The sequence below is a fragment of the Papaver somniferum genome, chromosome 7 (genome assembly GCF_003573695.1).
Source record: "Papaver somniferum cultivar HN1 chromosome 7, ASM357369v1, whole genome shotgun sequence".
NCBI classification, from domain to species: Eukaryota; Viridiplantae; Streptophyta; class Magnoliopsida; order Ranunculales; family Papaveraceae; genus Papaver; species Papaver somniferum.
In genome coordinates this window covers 224,078,762-224,097,457 of record NC_039364.1, presented here as the reverse complement: position 1 = coordinate 224,097,457, position 18,696 = coordinate 224,078,762, and the positions used below count along the sequence as shown (strand labels likewise).

General features: G+C 37.5%; 3 protein-coding genes across 3 annotated transcripts; 2 read left to right on the top strand and 1 right to left on the bottom strand.

Moving 5' to 3' along the window:
- The first annotated feature begins 518 nt into the window (after positions 1-518).
- LOC113296024 lies at positions 519-866 on the top strand. Its single transcript, XM_026544365.1, has one exon. It carries the CDS (start codon positions 519-521, stop codon positions 864-866), a length of 348 nt encoding a protein of 115 aa, XP_026400150.1.
- A 2,974-nt stretch (positions 867-3,840) lies between these two features.
- On the top strand, positions 3,841-12,902 carry LOC113299675 (transcriptional elongation regulator MINIYO). The gene is made up of 10 exons (XM_026548749.1): positions 3,841-4,110; positions 4,261-5,092; positions 5,575-5,702; positions 6,972-7,159; positions 7,721-7,826; positions 7,963-8,223; positions 8,523-8,708; positions 8,836-11,145; positions 11,808-12,017; positions 12,536-12,902. The coding sequence occupies exons 1-10, from the start codon at positions 3,922-3,924 to the stop codon at positions 12,707-12,709; spliced, it is 4,584 nt and encodes a 1,527-aa protein (XP_026404534.1). The 5' UTR covers positions 3,841-3,921; the 3' UTR covers positions 12,710-12,902.
- On the bottom strand, positions 12,868-15,201 carry LOC113299676 (butyrate--CoA ligase AAE11, peroxisomal-like). The gene is made up of 2 exons (XM_026548750.1): positions 14,721-15,201; positions 12,868-14,543 (listed from the first exon to the last, which is right to left on the bottom strand). Exons 1-2 carry the CDS (start codon positions 14,907-14,909, stop codon positions 12,951-12,953), a joined length of 1,782 nt encoding a protein of 593 aa, XP_026404535.1. The 5' UTR covers positions 14,910-15,201; the 3' UTR covers positions 12,868-12,950.
- Positions 15,202-18,696: the final 3,495 nt, after the last annotated feature.

Below are 18,696 nucleotides of genomic sequence, written 5' to 3'. Positions count from 1 at the left end.
AAACAACCGCATACAAGTATCTTTCGTTGTTTTGCGAAACAATGATTAATCATTTTGGTCTAACCTATTTACGAAAACCAACTGACGCAGATGTTAGAGAAATATTAAAGCAAAATCAGGAAAGGGGATTTCCCGGAATGCCGGTTAGTCTTGAATGCATGCATTGGGTATGGACCGGATGCCCTACCTATTGGGTCGGTCAGTATAAGGGTCACTACGCAAAACCAACGGTTATCCTTGCGAATGCTGCTTCATATGATTGTTGGATATGGCATGTTTTTTTTGGTCTCCGGGGATCTCAAAACGATATAAACGTTTTACACAAATCGCCTTTATTTGAAGATTTAAAGTATGGAATTTCTCCTCGGGTAAATTTCAGTATCAACGGGAATCAATACACTCATGGTTATTATCTTGCAGATGAAATTTATCCAAAATGGTCAACTTTAGTTCAATGTTACCGTCAGCCACCTTCCGGTGAAATGGGTCGTTCATACTCATATTTCAATAGTATAAAAATGGATCTGAGAAAGGATGTGGAACGTTCTTTTGGAATTCTGAAGCGGAAGTTCGCAATCATTTGTGGGCCTTATCGTGGTCTACATGCTCGTGAAATGCATAAGACTATGCTGGCTTGCATCGTTATGCATAACATGGCAATCCATGAAACTCGTCGTAATAAGAATTGGACTAACCATCAAGATGAAGACTTAAGGCCTGAGATTATACCAACAAGAGGATTACCTGCAAGGAACTATGCGCAAATGACCAGTCATATTGAGAACAAAACTCTGTATAACAGGTTAAGGGAAGATCTCAAAGCGAATATGTGGGTTGAGTTTGGAAGAGATGGGGGACGAATTTAGTAGTGTTGTTTCATTTGTTATTTTATACTCCCTCCGTCCTAGTTTAGATGCCAAAATATGATTTTGCACAAAGATTAAGAAACACAAAGAGAATAGTTTTTTTTCACAATTACCCTAGGTTAGTATTTAATGCTCCCAGTTTTAGATGTCTAGGTTTTTGTTGTTTTGTTGGAAAAATTCAAATTAGAGGAAATATATAGAAAAAAGTATTTAAGAGTGTGTCTTGAAAATTGAAATACACAATTATCCAAATTATGGCATGATTCCAAGTTAGGGGCAAATCAGGATAAAAGGTGGAAAAATATGAAGTATAGCAAGTATTCTAAGACAAAAAAAATCTTTAATTTTAGCATCTAAACTAGGAGGGAGTATATATATTTTTTTTTTTGAAATTGTTTAATTTGTTATTCCATAGTTTTGTTTTGAAGTTGTTTAAGTTTTAAGTTTCATTTGTTATTCCATAGTTTTGTTTTGAAGTTGTTTAAGTTTTAATTTTTTAACGGTCATTTAAAGTAGCGGTCTAGATTCAATCGCTAGCGGTCTAGACTCAACCGCCAGCATTCCTTATAAATATAACTTCGCTTCATCCATTTCAAAATCAAACCTTCTCTTCGCTTAATCCATTTCAAAATCACAGCTTCACTTCTCTATAAAAACACTTTTCTGGTTAATTTATGGATGATCCCAGATTCATTGAAGATGAAGATTTATCTCTTTGTAGAAACTATGTAATATACTACCCCAAGAGAGGTGAAGAACGACGGATGCACGGTTTACCTAGTATGAGTTATTTGGGAAAAATTCATGATGCCTTTTGCACTAAGACAGGTAATCCTCATAACCGGGATCGTGCTGCTTTGTTTTGCCGATGCATGGATATCAAAAAAGAGCTTGTGGATTTTATAGCTATGAAAAGGATTGTCACTCGATATCGTCTTAGAGGTGAGACAAATGCTGAATTGGGAATACGAACTCGAGACGAGTGGCGAAGATGGAAACCAAAAGATTTCGAATACGAAGTGCATTACCAAATTCATAAGGAGTTTCTAATAACTCGTATGGGATGTTAGGCTTAATATTATTTTTCATGGATGTTGTCAAGTTTAAGGTTTAATGTAATGAAAAAGCTACTTTAAGCTTTAATTTAATGAAAAAACTATAACAATTTGATTCACCATAAGTTTTAACTACCACATCTTCATTAACATTAAAGTTGCTACATTAATTAATTAAGTGGCACTATTTCATCGTGGTCTTCATCTTCCTCATCTTCAACTTGAACTCCAAATTGTTTTTCCAAATTTCTCTTGTTTCGTTTTTCTTCCAACTCCTCTGCTAACTTTTCCATCTCCATCTCGCATACCGTATATTGTCTGGGATTCATTGTTGCGGTGTTTGCATTTATAATCTTATTCTTGTCATAGTCTGAAACAAATTTCTCTTGAGTTTGTCGATGTTTTTCATCTCCCTAGTCAAGAACTGCCGGTCTACAGCTCTTTGCTTTTCGGTAATCTTCTGATTCTCTATCAAAGTATCCAAAACACCTTCACTTGGTTCTCCTTCTTGGGAAGCTTTTCTCGCTGCACTTGCAACGTTTCTTCCTAATAATTTTCTCTTAATCGCAGCATTGACATTCAAGTTGGAGTTGTTGTTTGTTGTGGTTTCTGGTGAAGAAAATGGATTCTCCGAAGGGGGATGAGATGATTGAGATGGTTGTGAAGCTGGCGTTGAAGGTGAAGAAGTGTATGGTGATCTTGCAGGTACATTCTGCATGTTTGCTAACACTTCTGGATTATATTTAGGTAACACTTTCAAAATATGATAACAACTTTCATAAGCAAAAATTTTCCCATGTTTATTGATGTAGGACATCTGGGCCTTAGTCTACAAGTTATCTTATTTCCTTTTTAGTATTTCTCTTTATTTAGAACTCTAGTTATTTTAGGTAAGGAGTAGCCTATATAAACAGGTATACGATTGTCTTAGGGTAATCAATCTTTTATCAATCATATTATTATCATTTTATTATTCGTTTATACAAATTCTCTTTTAATCTTTTCTTAATCTCTTTATCAATTTCGTCTATTTCACATCTCTTTCTTCCTTCGCATCCCTAGCAATCTCCGTATTGCATTCTTCTCATTATCGTTCTACATTATTTATGGTGCCAATCAGTTCGATACTTTCGTTCGACATCAACATCGACAAGACCGCTCGCTCGAACATGACCAGCTTGCATTAGAGCAGCGGCATACAAGGCAACTTGGGCGTTGATTATAACGAAGCGACCAGACAATCCATTTGCATCACGATCGTTGATGTTCATAGTTTCATCACGAAATTTAGCAAATATATATGTTATCCCACAGCTTAGTAGATTGTTGATGGGCACCATCGACACTATCTTGTGTATAGAACACATAGTTTCTACAAATGCTTTCATCTTCGGTTACGGTAAATTTTGCACCCCTAATCTTCTTAGTTTTATTAGATTGAGACATATTTAAGAAATTATACAATACGAGTGAATGAAAGAGTTGGATGATAAAATTTGTTTTAGATTAACAAATGTGAAGAGTAGAGAAGAGAAGGTGTGAGTTAAAATGGTAGAGGAATGTTGTATTTATAGGGGGAACATTATGACCGTTGGATCAGATTCTACTCAGCGGTGTAAACTAGACCGGCCGGTCTTATAGGAGCCGCTAGCGGTATAGTGAATATCTAACGATGTAGACTTGACCGAGCGGTCGAGACGACCTGACCTGACTAAGTGGCAAATTTGCCACTTTGCCAGTTCTATAGTGGGTGCAAAAATGACAAACTCTTTGGTTTGCCACGAACTGGCCTAATAAATGTTTGACAAAAGAAGATTAGATTCAAAATGACAAAATTACCCCTGGGCTTTCTGTGCCTGATATACCGTATAAAACTGGGGCACTCGCCGAAAAAGAGTAGAAATTGTTTACAAAGACGACTCATAGTCGCATTCTCAAGTCTCTCTTCTTTCTTTCGCAACAATATTTTTCCTGCTTCCATTTACTGAAGAGAAAAAAACATGTCAACTAAAAAAAAGGTAGTGGAAATCAAAGAAGATTCGAACTTGTTTGAACTTGTCGGAAGCATAGTAGAGAAGGGGTTTTCTTCAGAATCATCATCACAATCCTGCAACAAGAGGAATCCTATTTCTTTCCCTCAACCCACTGTTCTTCCTTTCCCTGTTGCCCGTCATCGCTCCCATGGACCTGTAAGTTACACTATACTCATCTTAAACTTTCAGAATTAGGGCACAAATTAAACATCATATAATCCTAGCTAAAACCCTTGTTTGCCCTAATTTTGAAAAGTTGTAATTCGGATGTTTATTTATTTATTGATTGTATTGTGTATTTGACAGCATTGGGCACCTTTGGGAAGTGAAATGGATGTTGAGGATGGCAATGAGGATGAGGATGATAAGGATTTTAACACTATACCATCTACCTTTGCTGTTCCTATACAAAAGAAAGAAAAAAAGGGGTTAAGCTTTAATAACTGGAAGGAAATTCTTCAACGGGATTCTTTAAGCAAAGGAACTGGAGTTGCTAAGCCTACGGTACGGCATTCGGTTAAAGGAAAGCGAGAAAGAGAAGAATCTGGTAACATTGCCAAGAACAGTACTTGTGAGCCATTTTTGTCCAGGTCTATGGAATTTGAGAGAGTACCAAGTACAAGTACTGAGACAGTAATGAGTTCAGCAATTGGTGTTAGGAATGTGGACCAAGCAATGCTGGATTCTTTTCTTAAGAATGTGGAGAGGGAGCAGGTTTCTACACCTCTTGAGGTGCAAATTGACGAGGAAAATCGTTCCCGCTTACAACAAATGTCACATGATGAGATTGCAGAAGCTAGAGCTGAGATACTGGAGAAAATGAATCCGGGGTTATTAGAGAAACTGAAGAAACGAGGAGAAAACAAAGTTGGAAAGGCTAAAAATTTGCAATCAAATAGAGATACTGGATGTGAGACAGGTAGTCGTCTGGATGCGAAACCGATTAGTGAGGATTTAAAGAGCAAAGAGGGTTCACCCTCCGCAGAGGCTAAATGTTCTCCAGCAATGACTCCCAAGGATGTTCAAATTGGTGGTATGAAAATATCGAACAAACCAAGTAGTGAGATTTGGAATGCCTGGAGTGAGAGAGTCGAGGCAGCAAGGATGTTAAGGTTTTCTTTGGGTGGTCATGTTTCTGGTACTCATTCTGTCCGCTACAGTTGTTTTATTTTAATAGTCTTGTTGTTATTTTGTTTCGTAAGTTTATTCGTGCACCAAATGCTCATATGCTCTACAAAGGTTGCAGGCACAAAACAAAAAAGAAACAAAAAGGAAAAAAAAACATGTTGCAGAGAATTACAAAAAATATTATGCTGACTAGTGGGGTACTACTATTTAGAACTGATTGTAACTTGTGAAGGGTTTCTGCTGTGTAATATTGTTTTATTTACATCTGAAATACTGTTGCGACCCTTGATAATATGTTTATTATCTGTGCGTTATATTTCTTATGGCGTGGAAGAAATATATTTCTACATTAAAACCGGATTAATATGAAGACATAACCACTGCATATGCTTATAATAAGGAATGTTTTCATGATGCGTACGTGCTTATTATACATGCTATTGTGCAGTCTTCCATATGAAAATGACTGTTTTTGCTCCTTCCATTGTCCAGGTATTGTTCCCAAGCACAGTCAATATAATGCTGATAATATTGCTGAACGCGACTTCTTACGCACCGAGGGGGATCCTGGTGCTCTAGGATATACAATTAAAGAGGCAATAGCCCTTGGTAGAAGCATGGTTGGTTTCAGTTTCCTTGTAGAATTTGAGAATTACATTATACTAATCAATACACATTACCTGCAAATCTTGCTATGAGCTTTTACATTATACTAATCAATACACATTACCTGCAAATCTTGCTATGAGCTTTTATGCCAGTACTATTAAATGATGAGAAAGTACAGAAATATTGGTCTTTCTTGGGTAGTTGCTTTATATTTTACATTAGTATTTGCATGCACTGGATTTTCTTGTTTATATTGTTATATATAGGAAAAAAAAAGATATATTGACATGGTTGCTGTGAAAGTGTGCTTACCACTTTCTGTTAATGATTAGTTGCCTACTTTCATAGTCTCCATTTGTTTCCACCTAAATGGAGTCTTTGTACCCAACCTTTGTGCAGACAAACTGCTTAGTTTTGGATCATTTAATATAATTGAAACTTTATATACCAGTAGGTATCTTGATCGCATCAACGTAGAATACTAGGAATTTGTGGATTATTTTTGAAATGGATCAGCAAGCTGCGCAGCCAGTTTGCTGTTTCTTTAGTCATTGCTGCGATAACCCTGGTGTATCTATTTTAAGCTCCATCCTTTAATGAAGTGTGATATATCCCGACCTTTTCATGTCGAGATGTTGAACTAGTGATGCGCTGCCTTGATCTTTCTTTGTCTCGAAGCCCAGGTCCCTATAATAATGGTAGAGTAAGGGTTGGCCCCAGGAACTGATCGGTGCTGTGGTTGGTCGAAGCCAGTTAACCACTCCCTTCTCAGGGAACCGTACTATCTGTTTAGTCGACACTATGACACTTTCTATAATCCCATGACAACTTCCCTTTCTCCATTGTAAGTTTATTCCTTATAAAAGAAACACACACACGAGTAACTGTATGCAGCGTGCCATGGCTTACTTAATATGAAAAAATGCAAGAATAAACACTTTCCTAAGGAATAGAAAAATGTATATACTATATACTGTTCCATTGTTTATATTGAAAAGCACACACCTGTTTGGAATAGTTCTAACTTATACCTCCTTTTTAAGATTGTGTAACACCATAAAATTCCTTTGTAGTTTGTTTACTATTCCTCCTTAGTCGTTCCAGATTTTTTTTTGTTTTTTATATTAGTTGGACGTCCTTATGTTTCGTGCACACTGCACATGTCTATTTTCATTTGGCATATTAATATCTGAATATTAATTTGATATGGTTTCTTCTGGTTCATTTAACTGTTAACTTTTCTGATATCACAGTTTTCTTGACCAAAATGTGTATTTCAGGTAGCAGGACAACGATCCCTTGGACTGCAGCTCCTTGCATCTGTCTTTGAAAAGGCTTTATTTAACCTGCAACAAAGTGAAGTTGGCTGTGATATGAAAAAACCTTGTACCAATGACAAGTCCGTTGACTGGCAGGCTGTCTGGGCTTTTGCTCTTGGACCAGAACCTGACCTTGCTTTGTCTCTGAGGTGGATTTAAACCTTCCTTTTCCCATAGTTTCCACCTGTAATGATTTTGATACTGCTCTTGAATTTGAAATTATACATGTGATATATCTAAAGAAATTGAATCCAACACCGGTCCTTTTTTGTACTTAGATATAGCATCCTTAATAGACAAAACATCATTTACTAGTGAGAACAAAATACATCTACTCTATTAAAAACCTTACTTCTAGAATTATTTGCTACATTATCATAGATTACTTACTGGCAGTGGCAGGTTTTTGCAGTTGGTATCCACAAAATACATCTACTCTATTAAAAACCTTACTTCTAGAACTATTTGCTACATTATCATAGATTACTTACTGGCAGGATTTTGCAATTGGTATCCACTGGTTTATAATTAGAGAAGCTCAATGATATGCTACTCCGTAAACAAGTAATTGCTAAGAATGAAATTTGTCATATTTAACTGGAAGCCACAAAAATTAAATCAAATCCATCATATTATTTCTTTCTAATCGTGTTTCGTTATTGTTCTTCTTCCATAAACTTTGGTGTTTGATATGCTAAATATACTCACAGGATGGCTTTGGACGATAACCACATTTCTGTAGTTTTGGCCAGTGTAAAAGTTATACATTGTTTGTTGAGCTGTGACATGAATGAACGCTTCTTCGATTTGTCACAGGTAAACTTATCTGATTTTGTTTTATATTTGTTTAGTTGATTCTGGTTTCTTCACTTTTTCATGTGCTGAACTATGTCTACTAAAGGGACTTGTTACTAGGAGGCTACGTTTCATTTTTTTTTTTCCTGTTTCACAGAAACTGGCCACTTATGATAAAGATATGTATACTTCCCCTGTATTTAGAAGTCGACCAAAGATTGATGTTGGTTTTCTCCAAGGAGGCTTTTGGAAGTACAATGCAAAACCTTCAAGCATTATCCCTTCAGGTGATGAGGCAGTTGATGCTGAAACTGAGAACGAGCGTACTATTCAAGATGATATTGTTATTGCTGGTCAAGATATTGCGTCGGGGCTGGTTAGGATGGGACTTCTTCCCAGAATTTGCTATCTTTTGGAGGTATTTTGACCATATAGCTGCTAATATGCACATATTTGTCACTGAAAATTTCGTACATGTATTTATGGCTCAGAAACATGTGTCAGATGGTGTCGGTTCTTAGGGGAGGCTTGATAGATGTTTTTTCTTTTATTGGCCAGCTTGATACATGTTGCTATTTTCAAAGTAGTTGAAAAGCTGATTAGGAGTACTTATCTTTATTAGATATATGATTGAGATGTGTGCTTTATATGCTTGAGTCACACTGCTTCTTCAGCTATACACAATAACCTTCAGAGATACTGGTTTTTGTCCTGCAGACAGATCCTGCTGCGGGTTTGGAAGAATACCTCGTTTCTATACTTATTGGAATAGCCAGGCACTCCCCAACCTGTGCAGATGCTATTATTAAATGCCCTAGGCTTGTTCAAGCGGTTGTTAGCAGGTTCACTGGGAAAGACAGCCATCCTTCTCCTTCTAAGATAAAGATCATCACCCTTGTAAAGGTAAACATGCTGTTCTCTGTTTGGTTTCCCTTAATTATGGGCTAATAATCCCTTCCATTGTTCTAATCTGCTCTGTTTTTTCTGGCATAAAGATGGACTCATATATGCTGTTCTGTTTCATTAACAGGTACTGGCTCAGTCAGACAAGAAAAACTGCGTTAACTTTATCGAAAAGAGGATAATCTTGGCTGTAATGTGGAATTTGTTTAAAGATCCAGTGTCCCTTGACCTCTGGATGAAATCAGGGAAAGAATACTGCAAACTCATGTCTGCTATGATGATTGAACAACTACGCTTATGGAGAGTCTGCGTTGAGTATGGGTATTGCGTATCTTACTTCACTGATATTTTCCCTTACCTGTGCATGTGGTTGGGTCCTCCTTCCAACAAACTCATAGAGAATAATCTCCTCGGTGAATTTGCTTCCATCACAAGGGAAGCATACATTCTTCTGGGTGCTCTTGTTAGAAGACTCCCGAACCTTCATTACAGGGAACAGCTAAAAGTGCAACCACTAGAAAATCCAAATTGTAATGCAGAATCTTGGAGTTGGAGCTTTGTTAGTCCGATGGTTAAGTTTGCACTAAAGTGGATATCCTTTGAGAGTGACCCTTGTCTCAGTGAAATTTTTGGTTGCAACAAAATAAGTAATAACTCCCAAGATCCTTCTTTGAGTAGTTGTTTGTGGGTTATTTCATCTGTTATGTACCTGCTTAGAGGTATACTTGTAAAAGTGGCACCAGAAGGTTCTAATAGTTCGCATGAAAGTGGAGGTCGTGTGCCATGGTTGCCAGAATTTGTCCCCGAAATTGGACTTGCAATCTTGAAAAACAGATATCTGAATATTGGTGATACTGTACTTTCGGAAGGAGGCTCGTTAGTTAAGGACCTATGTGATTTGAGACTTCACAGTAATATTGAAATATCGTTATCGTCTGTTTGTTGCCTTCATAGGCTAGTTCAGCTTATAGTTTCTCTGGACAAATTGATACAGCTAGCTAAGAGAGAAATTCAAAAAATTTCCTCCTCAGAAAATAACTTTTCAGGTGAGGGAGATATACTAGAGAGTGGAATAGTTATTTGGACCCAAGATCAATTGCGGAGTGTACTAGAAACCATCATGGCATTGGTTTCCTCTGGGTGGGAGAAGGTGCATGCCATTGAGACATTTGGCCGTGGAGGTCCTGCTCCAGGTGTTGGACTTGGTTGGGGTGCTTCCGGTGGAGGATTTTGGTCAGGGTTGGTTTTACTTGAACAAACAGATGCACGGTTGCTCATGAACTTGCTTGATATATTTCAGATAGACTACGGAAGACATATTTCTACAGTTGACGATGTGAACTTCACATTTGTTGCTCAAAGGATTATTTCAGTGCTTGGAACAAGCTTAACTCTAGGACCAAGGGATACCTATATCATGGAGAATGTGTTGGATTTCTTACTCCAACCTTCAGTTCTGAAGTACCTGAATCTCTTTGTTTGCCAATTTCTACACCTTAAGAGGTCTATCAATCCATGTATATGCGCACATAACGAGGAGGACTACCTGCGCTTCAGTAAGATATTAAATTCCCACTTCAGAAATAGATGGCTATGTGAAAAGAAGAAAACTAAAGTTGTAGAAGGTGGTGTTGATCTCAGCCAGGATACATCTGAGAAAGGCGGCAATGCTCTGGACACGATTTACGAGGATTCCGAGGACAAATCAGATGCTGTTGCTGGTAACCCTCATTGCACTTCTTTGGTGGTAGAGTGGGCTCACCAGAGACTGCCCCTCCCTTTGCATTGGTTTCTCAGTCCAATCTCAACTGTTGCTGGCATTGGAGGTGCTATTGAGCTTCCAAATGGCTCTGATTTGCCAAATAGCATGTGTCCACCTAGCCCCGGAGAGGCTTTTGATCTAGCCCAAAGTGGACTTTTCCTTCTTTTAGGTCTCGAATCTCTATCCACTCTCCCGAGCTCTGGCCTGCAAGCATCTCCGGTTAGTCGCGTGCCGTTAGTGTGGAAAATACATTCTTTATCTGTGGTTTTACTGGTTGGAATGGGTCTGCTGTATGACGAGAATAGCAGGAACACATATGAAACTTTGCAAGATCTGTATGGACTACTTCTTGACGAATCAAGATGCCAAAGAAGCATCGAACCTTTGGCGGAAAATTCATTGCTAGAAACCAGAATTAAAGATGCAGTTCTTAAGTTTCAGACAGATGTCCATGAGAGTTATTCCACATTTGTTGAGACTCTTGTCGAGCAATTCGGTGCTATATCTTATGGGAATTTGGTCTATGCTCGGCAAGTTGCAGTATATCTACATCACTCTGTTGAGGCCCCTGTCCGGGTTGCTGCATGGAATGCACTGTCTGGTGCCCATCTTCTTGAATTGTTGCCACCGCTAGAAAAATGCATCGCTAAGGCTGAAGGATATTTAGTGTCTGAGGTAACATTAAACTTGCTACTTTGTCTTTTGATATGCAATTTCTAAAATTTAGTTAGGTGGTACCAATTGCCATCTTAGAGAGTTAAGCCTCTCCCCCCTAGAAAAATTAGAGGAATCCTAATAAGATATCACTCTGCAAGAGTGGACAAGTTCTATGTGAATTTGTTATTTACATCTTATTGTGCAACTTCTGACATGACCATTTCTTACTAATGCTTGGGACCACCATGAAAATCAAAACAAATATCCGTGAACATCCAAAAAGGGAGTACCTGAAATGCTGGTCCACATATATGAATTAGACAAAGGAAAAATGAGGTTAAATAAATTAAAGATGGATCTTTGTTTCCCAATTGGGAGCCAAGTTTCCCGTATGTTTGAGCTGAAACTGAATTTCTGTGGAATCAAAATAGAACAAAATTGAGAGTCTGAAGTCTAGGAATGTCATCCTCAGTTAAAAATCAACTCTGTTATTGAGTTTAGACCAATTTAACGAGCTGGTTTTATTTTTTAAAAATTGAAATGAGAATTTTCACAGTAGTTCCTCAGAATCATCCCTTGGATTATCCTCCACATAAAGGGGGGTAGATGAGGGTGTGTTTGATTATGTGATGTTAGTTGTTAAATGATGATTAACATTACTATTTTAATTTATTGTACAGGATAATGAAGGGATTCTAGAGGCGTACTTGAAATCGTGGGTGTCTGGGACTCTTGATAAAGCTGCAGTTAGAGGATCAATGGCATTTACTATCGCACTGCACCATCTCTCATCTTTCGTTTTTCAATATACTGCGGATGACAAGCTAACTCTAAGGAATAAAATTGCAAGGTCTCTTTTGCGTGACTTCTCGCGCAAAAAGCAACATGAGGTATACTTTCTTTGATCGAAAATTAATGTAGATAGATTTGGTCAAATACTGAATAAAGAGGTGAACCCAGTTTATGTGTAGTGATGCTAGATTAAAAGATTACCATGGACGTTTGCTCATAAGTCATGCCTGCATAATTATATGGATACTTGCAAACGAATTTACAGATAATAATAATAATGTTAACCTAACAACCACAAGATACAGGAGCATGATGTTTGAAATGAGATCTTTGCATGTAATTGTCAACTATACATAATTTATGTGGACAGAATAAGTAGAAAGTTAGCATCTAAGACACATGCATCAAACCAAATTGACATCTTCAATTGGACCTAGCTTTAGTCACAGAGTAGGAATCAACATAACTTACTGCTTTTGTCTTTCAATTCTGTAGACTGGACCTGCAGGGAGGTTACAAATCATTTTCGGTTCTGCTCACTGTTTTCCTCATCGTTTTAGGTAAAAGACTATGTTACAGTTTGTATAACTAACTTTACGCTAAAACGAATATACAGGCCATGATGTTGGACTTGATACGGTATGCCAAGACTGGAACATCTCAAGAGCATAAATTGGAGCCGGAAACAAGTGAAATTGAGAAAAGATTCAAGATTTTAACAGGAGCCTGTGAAGGAAATTCTGCTCTTCTTTCTCAAGTTGAGAAGCTCAAGTCTTTCTTTCTCCACTGAACAGATTAGATCGTGCTATATTGTTGTGTTGCTGAGGTTACCCACCATGTTACTCCGCCTCCCACTCTTTTTGTCTCTCTTACTGTGTTTCAAAGGAGCATGCTGTTGCATTGAGGAATTTTGTATATGATCGTATCATGTGTAGAAACCAAGATTTAATACAAGCTTTGTAAAAAAAATGACAATTCGACAAGACACTACTACTGGCAAGAACATCCGCATTATTTTTAGCATCCTCAACTTAGAGACGAGACATAGCAAGAACTTGCTCAAGCTTAGGATGTTGATGATCATTAGGTACATAAGTTATTGTTTGCTGATCAATACTCTTAATCTGTGGTGTTGATGAGGTTCTAGGTGGGTTCAGGTTGTATGTTTTCGCCAAAGCCCTCAATACAAATTTCTGAATTTTTCCTGTGGCAGTCTTTGGGAGCTCCTCCAGGAACATTACCTTCTTAGGAGCCATAAAATGAGGAAGAGATTTTCTACAAAATTCAATTATCTCTCTTTCTTTCTTAGTTTCTTCATTCTTGGTAACACATTTTGATCTCGCTGTAATAAAAGCACAAGGTGTTTCGCCGAAGAATGGATGAGGCATTGCAACAACAGCAGCTTCTAAAACATCAGGGTGTCGATATAATACCGACTCAACTTCGACACTGCTAATATTTTCTCCCCCTGAAATGATCACATCTTTTGATCTATCTTTAATTTCGAAATTCCCATCTGGATGTATAACACCAACATCGCCGGTGAGAAACCAACCATTTTTAAAAGCCTTCCGTGTTGCTTCTTCATCTTTGAAATAACCCTTCATAACACTACTTCCCCGTAAAACGATCTCCCCTACCGATTTTCCGTCTCTTGGTACACTGGCCATTGTTTCCAAATCTTTCACATCAATCTCTGCAAGAGAAAGAACACTAATACCCTGTCTTGCTTTCAGTTTTGACTGCTCATGAGCTGGTAATACATTCCATTTTCTTTGCCATTCACAAACTAATGCTGGTCCTGTTGCTTCGGTTAAGCCATAAGCATGCGTTACATGAAAGCCCAGTTTCTCAATCTTCTCTAATAAGGCTGGTGGTGGTGCTGCACCTCCTGTGAGAACTTCAACAGGATGGCTTAGGAGTGATTGTTGATTATGTTTCCCCTCCAAGAGAATATTGAATACGACTGGAGCACAACACACATGTGTAACTTTATGTTCTGCGATGGCACGGTACACGTCTTCAGCGCATGTGGTACGAATGCAAACATTAGTTCCTCCTCGTGCTGCAACTCCCCAAGTGAATGTCCACCCGTTGCAATGGAACATAGGAAGCGACCAAAGATAAACTGGCTCACTTTTCATCTCCCATTGTAAGATTAGACTTTGCGAACTCAGGTAAGAACCTCGATGACTATACACGACTCCTTTTGGCGCAGATGTGGTACCCGATGTGTAATTCAGTGTAATTGGATCCCATTCATCCAATATCCGATCACTAAATGGTACATAATCAGGGTTTCCATTTCTCAACAAGTTTTCATATTCTGGCTCGCTGAATCGCATTCCTTTTGGCGAATCAGCATCATCGATCACGATAACAAGTGGTATCGACGATTGAGAGATTGTACTTCCAAGTGAGTCACAAAGTAGTCTCATTGCTTCATTTGCCACTGGAACATACTGATAATCGACAAAAAATACTTTGCCTTCTGAGTGCTTGAGAATCGTTGCAATATTGTTCGCATCAAACCTTGTATTTATTGCATTCAATACAGCTCCAGCCATGGGAACACCAAAATGCATCTCATAAAGAGCTGGCACATTTGGTGCTAGTACTGACACCTGAAAATTTCAGCCAACAACAGCCCAAGGTAATTACTAGTGTTTAGTAATTAACTTATGTATAGTAAAAAAAATAATTAAAAAAAAATAATTAGCGTTTAGTAAAATTTATCAACTTATGTATTAAGTACGTCTCTATCTCATCCATATATGATCATGATCATAGACACTGCTTACCGTATCATTCTTGCCAATGTTTAGTGACCGGAGAGATGAAGCAAGGCGGAGGCATCGTTCATGAGTTTGTCTCCAAGTGAAACGGGTACGACCATAGATGACAGAGATACGATCAGGATAAACTGATGCAGCTCTTTGCAAGAATGTCAGAGGAGTATAATTTGCAGCACATTTAGGTAATCTATCCATTTAGTGATGATTGAAATATGGATAATTTGAAAGGATAAGCGGCTAAAATAGTTACAGACCAGTTGAAGTCTTGAAGATTGAAATAAGATATATTGTTGCCTGGTTAGAGTTTGATGAAAGCTGAGAAAAAAGATGAATATAAGTGGGGGAGGGAGTGAGAGAGTTAGGAGAAATGGGTCTGTTCCCCAAGATACCAAAATTTAAGATTATAGTGGAGAAATTGGTCTACTCCAAGATCCGGATAGGAAAATGGGTGGACGAGATCAAGGTTCTCAACATTAGGATTGGTAATGTATATGGGTCCCATTTCTTGTTTCACGCGGGAGAAAATGCGGGAGAATGATACGGTCAATCTATCATTTCTGATCAGTTCCCGCTAGATAAACAGAAAAAAGAATGCATACTCACACGGGTGGTACCTGAAAACCCCACGCCTAGAATAAACCTGCGACAAGGGGCCTCCAATTTGTTAGTGTGCCGTTTCTTTTTGGTGGTTTTTATGGTCGGCGAAGAATCATCGAATAAATCATTGAATCAATGTTCGTCATCACGTTTAATGTATTTTTTCGGTTATAGAATAAGTTTATGTTTAGACGAGTCTTGGTATCATCCAATTTTATTTTGTTTCACCATTTTGATTTTTGTCGACGAAATACGATAATTTTATGTTTGAAACAAATTTTGGTTTCATCTGAACTTGTTTAACAAAACTAAATTTTGTTGCTGATACGATAGTTTATTGTTGGAACTGATTTTAGTTTCAACATATTTTTTTCATTTTGTTGAATATTTATCTCTATGAAACCAATCTTTGTTAGTGATATAAAGATGGATTGTTTCTGTAGTTTTTGTTTCATCAAATTTAGTTACCAAGGTGATGGTAGTGGTGGTTGTGGTGTTTACAGCGGCGAGGTGGTGGTATTGTTGGCAGTGGTAGTGGTTGGTGTTGGTGGTGGCGACGATGGTATTTGGTGGTGGTTGTGGTGCTGGGTGATGGCTGGTGCTGGCCGGTGGTGGTCGTTTCGGTCGGTGACGACGGCGGTGCTGGTCCACAACGGTGGTGCTAGTGGACGGCGGTGGTGGTGATGTTGCTCGGCGCAATGGTGGTGCAGGTTGGTGGTGTTGTTAATTGGTGATGGTGGGTTGTTGTTTGGTGAGAAGAGGATAGAAATTGAAGGTGGGATTGGTTTTTGTCTTTATTGGGGTGTTAAACTAGAAGGGTGTTATAGACTTTACGTTAAATGGGGTTTTTGACCTTGTTTTGTTGGGTTTTTTGTACATGGACAGTGACACCTTTGGAGTTACAACCCACGACCTATTTATTTATTGTATCCTTTTCTACCTCAACTTCATTTTTTCTTTTTCAAATTGGGCACGGGTGTATTGGATTGGGAGATATATGAAACTTAACAATCCTAAAAGCTCCCAGATATTCAACTGAGGGGTTTCACATTCTACAAGAGAGACTTCACTAATAGGACAAACCGGATCACCCGTTAGTAATTTAAAAACCCTTTATCTAAAATATTTTGGTAATGGCTAAACAACCCTCATTTAGTTAGTTTTAATAATATAATTAGTTAATAATTATATTAATAAAAAAATTTATATAGGCCCTTAATAGTTAGTGACAAAAAAAATCGGATTAAGTGTACTATTTTGGTGGGAAGAAAAACTAGGAAAAAAAGAGACGAATCCTTTTAGATTTTTTACAAACTAAAACCCTAGATTTAGGTTCACCCAACCAATTTCCTTTTTATTTCTCAAAATTGGTGAAAGTACGTAAAAAGATTGATTTTTTAGCTTTACAGAGCGATTTACGATTGGATTTTTCTTTCGCAGCGAACAACAAGACAAATTTACGGTTAGGTGATGATGAACTCCCAACCAGACTGGGTCAGACTGGGGAAATAAAATTGAAAACCAGTTACAGTTGAATTTTTTTGGTTTTACGGATAGGCTTAGTCTTAGTCGAGCCCAAATGTAAACCAGTTACAGTTTGTTTTTTTTTTCTTCGGAAAACCCAATTGTAAATGTTTCTGAAACCTCATTTTTTTAATGCTTTCAGTCAACCTAACCATTTCAAACATAATTGGTTTGTTGATTACCATCACTTCTATCAATTTGCTTCTTCCGCATCTTTAATAGAGATTTTAATCGACGATTATAAGTTTTTCGAATTACCGATTAATCGAAGACAAAGAAATGATCTCAATTGAAAAAAGAGGAAAGGATTTTCATTTGGCGAAGGAGAGGAAGTTTAGAAGAAGGAGATGCACATATTTTGAATTAGAATTAACTTTTCATTTTAGTTTTTAGGTTTTTATTTTAGATGTAGGGTAACTTAGATATTTACTATTTCATCAAGATACCGCATAACCAACTTTTTAATCACTAGGAATTCATGTGATGCCCCTCTATTGGAATGTGAAGCCCCTATATTAGGTTTCATTCAATTAGGATACATAAGGAATCATTGAATATCCATGGTATTCAAATTGGACATTTTAGATCACAAATATCTTAGGTACTCAATTCATATAAGATTTCTTAAGATAATTGAGGTGCAAGATATATAAGGATTCTTATGCATATTTGTAGTCGAAATATGTATGTTATTATCTCATGTTAATCCAAACCTAGATCATAAGAGTTTCATGGATTCTTATAAACAAATTTTTTTATCACAACATATTATGTTTTTCCACCACCACCACCAACAAAATATTATGTTTTTCCACTACCACTACCATCCAGCACCACGAACAACAACAACCACCAGAACCGACCATTACCAGCATCGACCGTTGCCACCACCGCCGCCCACCGCCTCCACATTCCACCACCAACCACCTCAACTTATGGATGAGTATTTTTGAAAAGAAAACGTGATAACCTTGTTTTGATGACCTTGTTTGTTCGACTATATATATATATATATATATATATATATATTATAAATTGGTAATCCACTTTATAAATCCAAATTAATCCTAATTCAATTTGAACGGGGGTACCAAAATGCACCACCCACTTTTTCTTAGACAACCTGTATGGACTAAACTCAAATACAATTCCGAGAGTTACAACTTAATGAATCTCAATCAGGAATTATATAAAGAGTTTTCTCTCTTTATCTTACAATCAATATGTATTCGGAACAAGCCTGTGAACCTGAGTATACCATGAGAGTTCTTTGATGATTCCAAAGATCAATCAAGTTGTATCCAACAATTACGATCGACGTATCTGCTTTGATTGAATTACGTACAACCTGTGATATTTCAATTATAAATATAAATAATATAATGCGGAAAAAGAAATAACATAGACACCAGAAGTTTTGTTAACGAGGAAACCGCAAATGCAGAAAAACCCCGGGACCTAGTCCATATTTGAACAACAAACTATATTAAGCCGCTACAGACTCTAGCTTACTATAAAAACTTCGAACTGGAATTTAGTTGAGATCGAATCTACCGTCACAACGATTCAGTTAGAATCGCGCTCCTTATACCTCTTGAATCTCGCAATACTCCGCACAAATGATTTTCTTAGCTGACGTCCTTTACAGCCTAAGAGTTGCTTCGATTCAATTGAAGAATTTAAACCAATCTGCCTCGCACAGGTAATCCTATATGTGATATTCGTTCTGATCAAAGATCAAGGTGAAATAAGAAACCGATTGCAACAGACAAAGTCTAGTAAACCTCAAAATCCGGTACTTACGACTCTCGAAGAGAAGCCTAGATTATTATTCACCTGAAAAGTAATTCCGATTTCAACA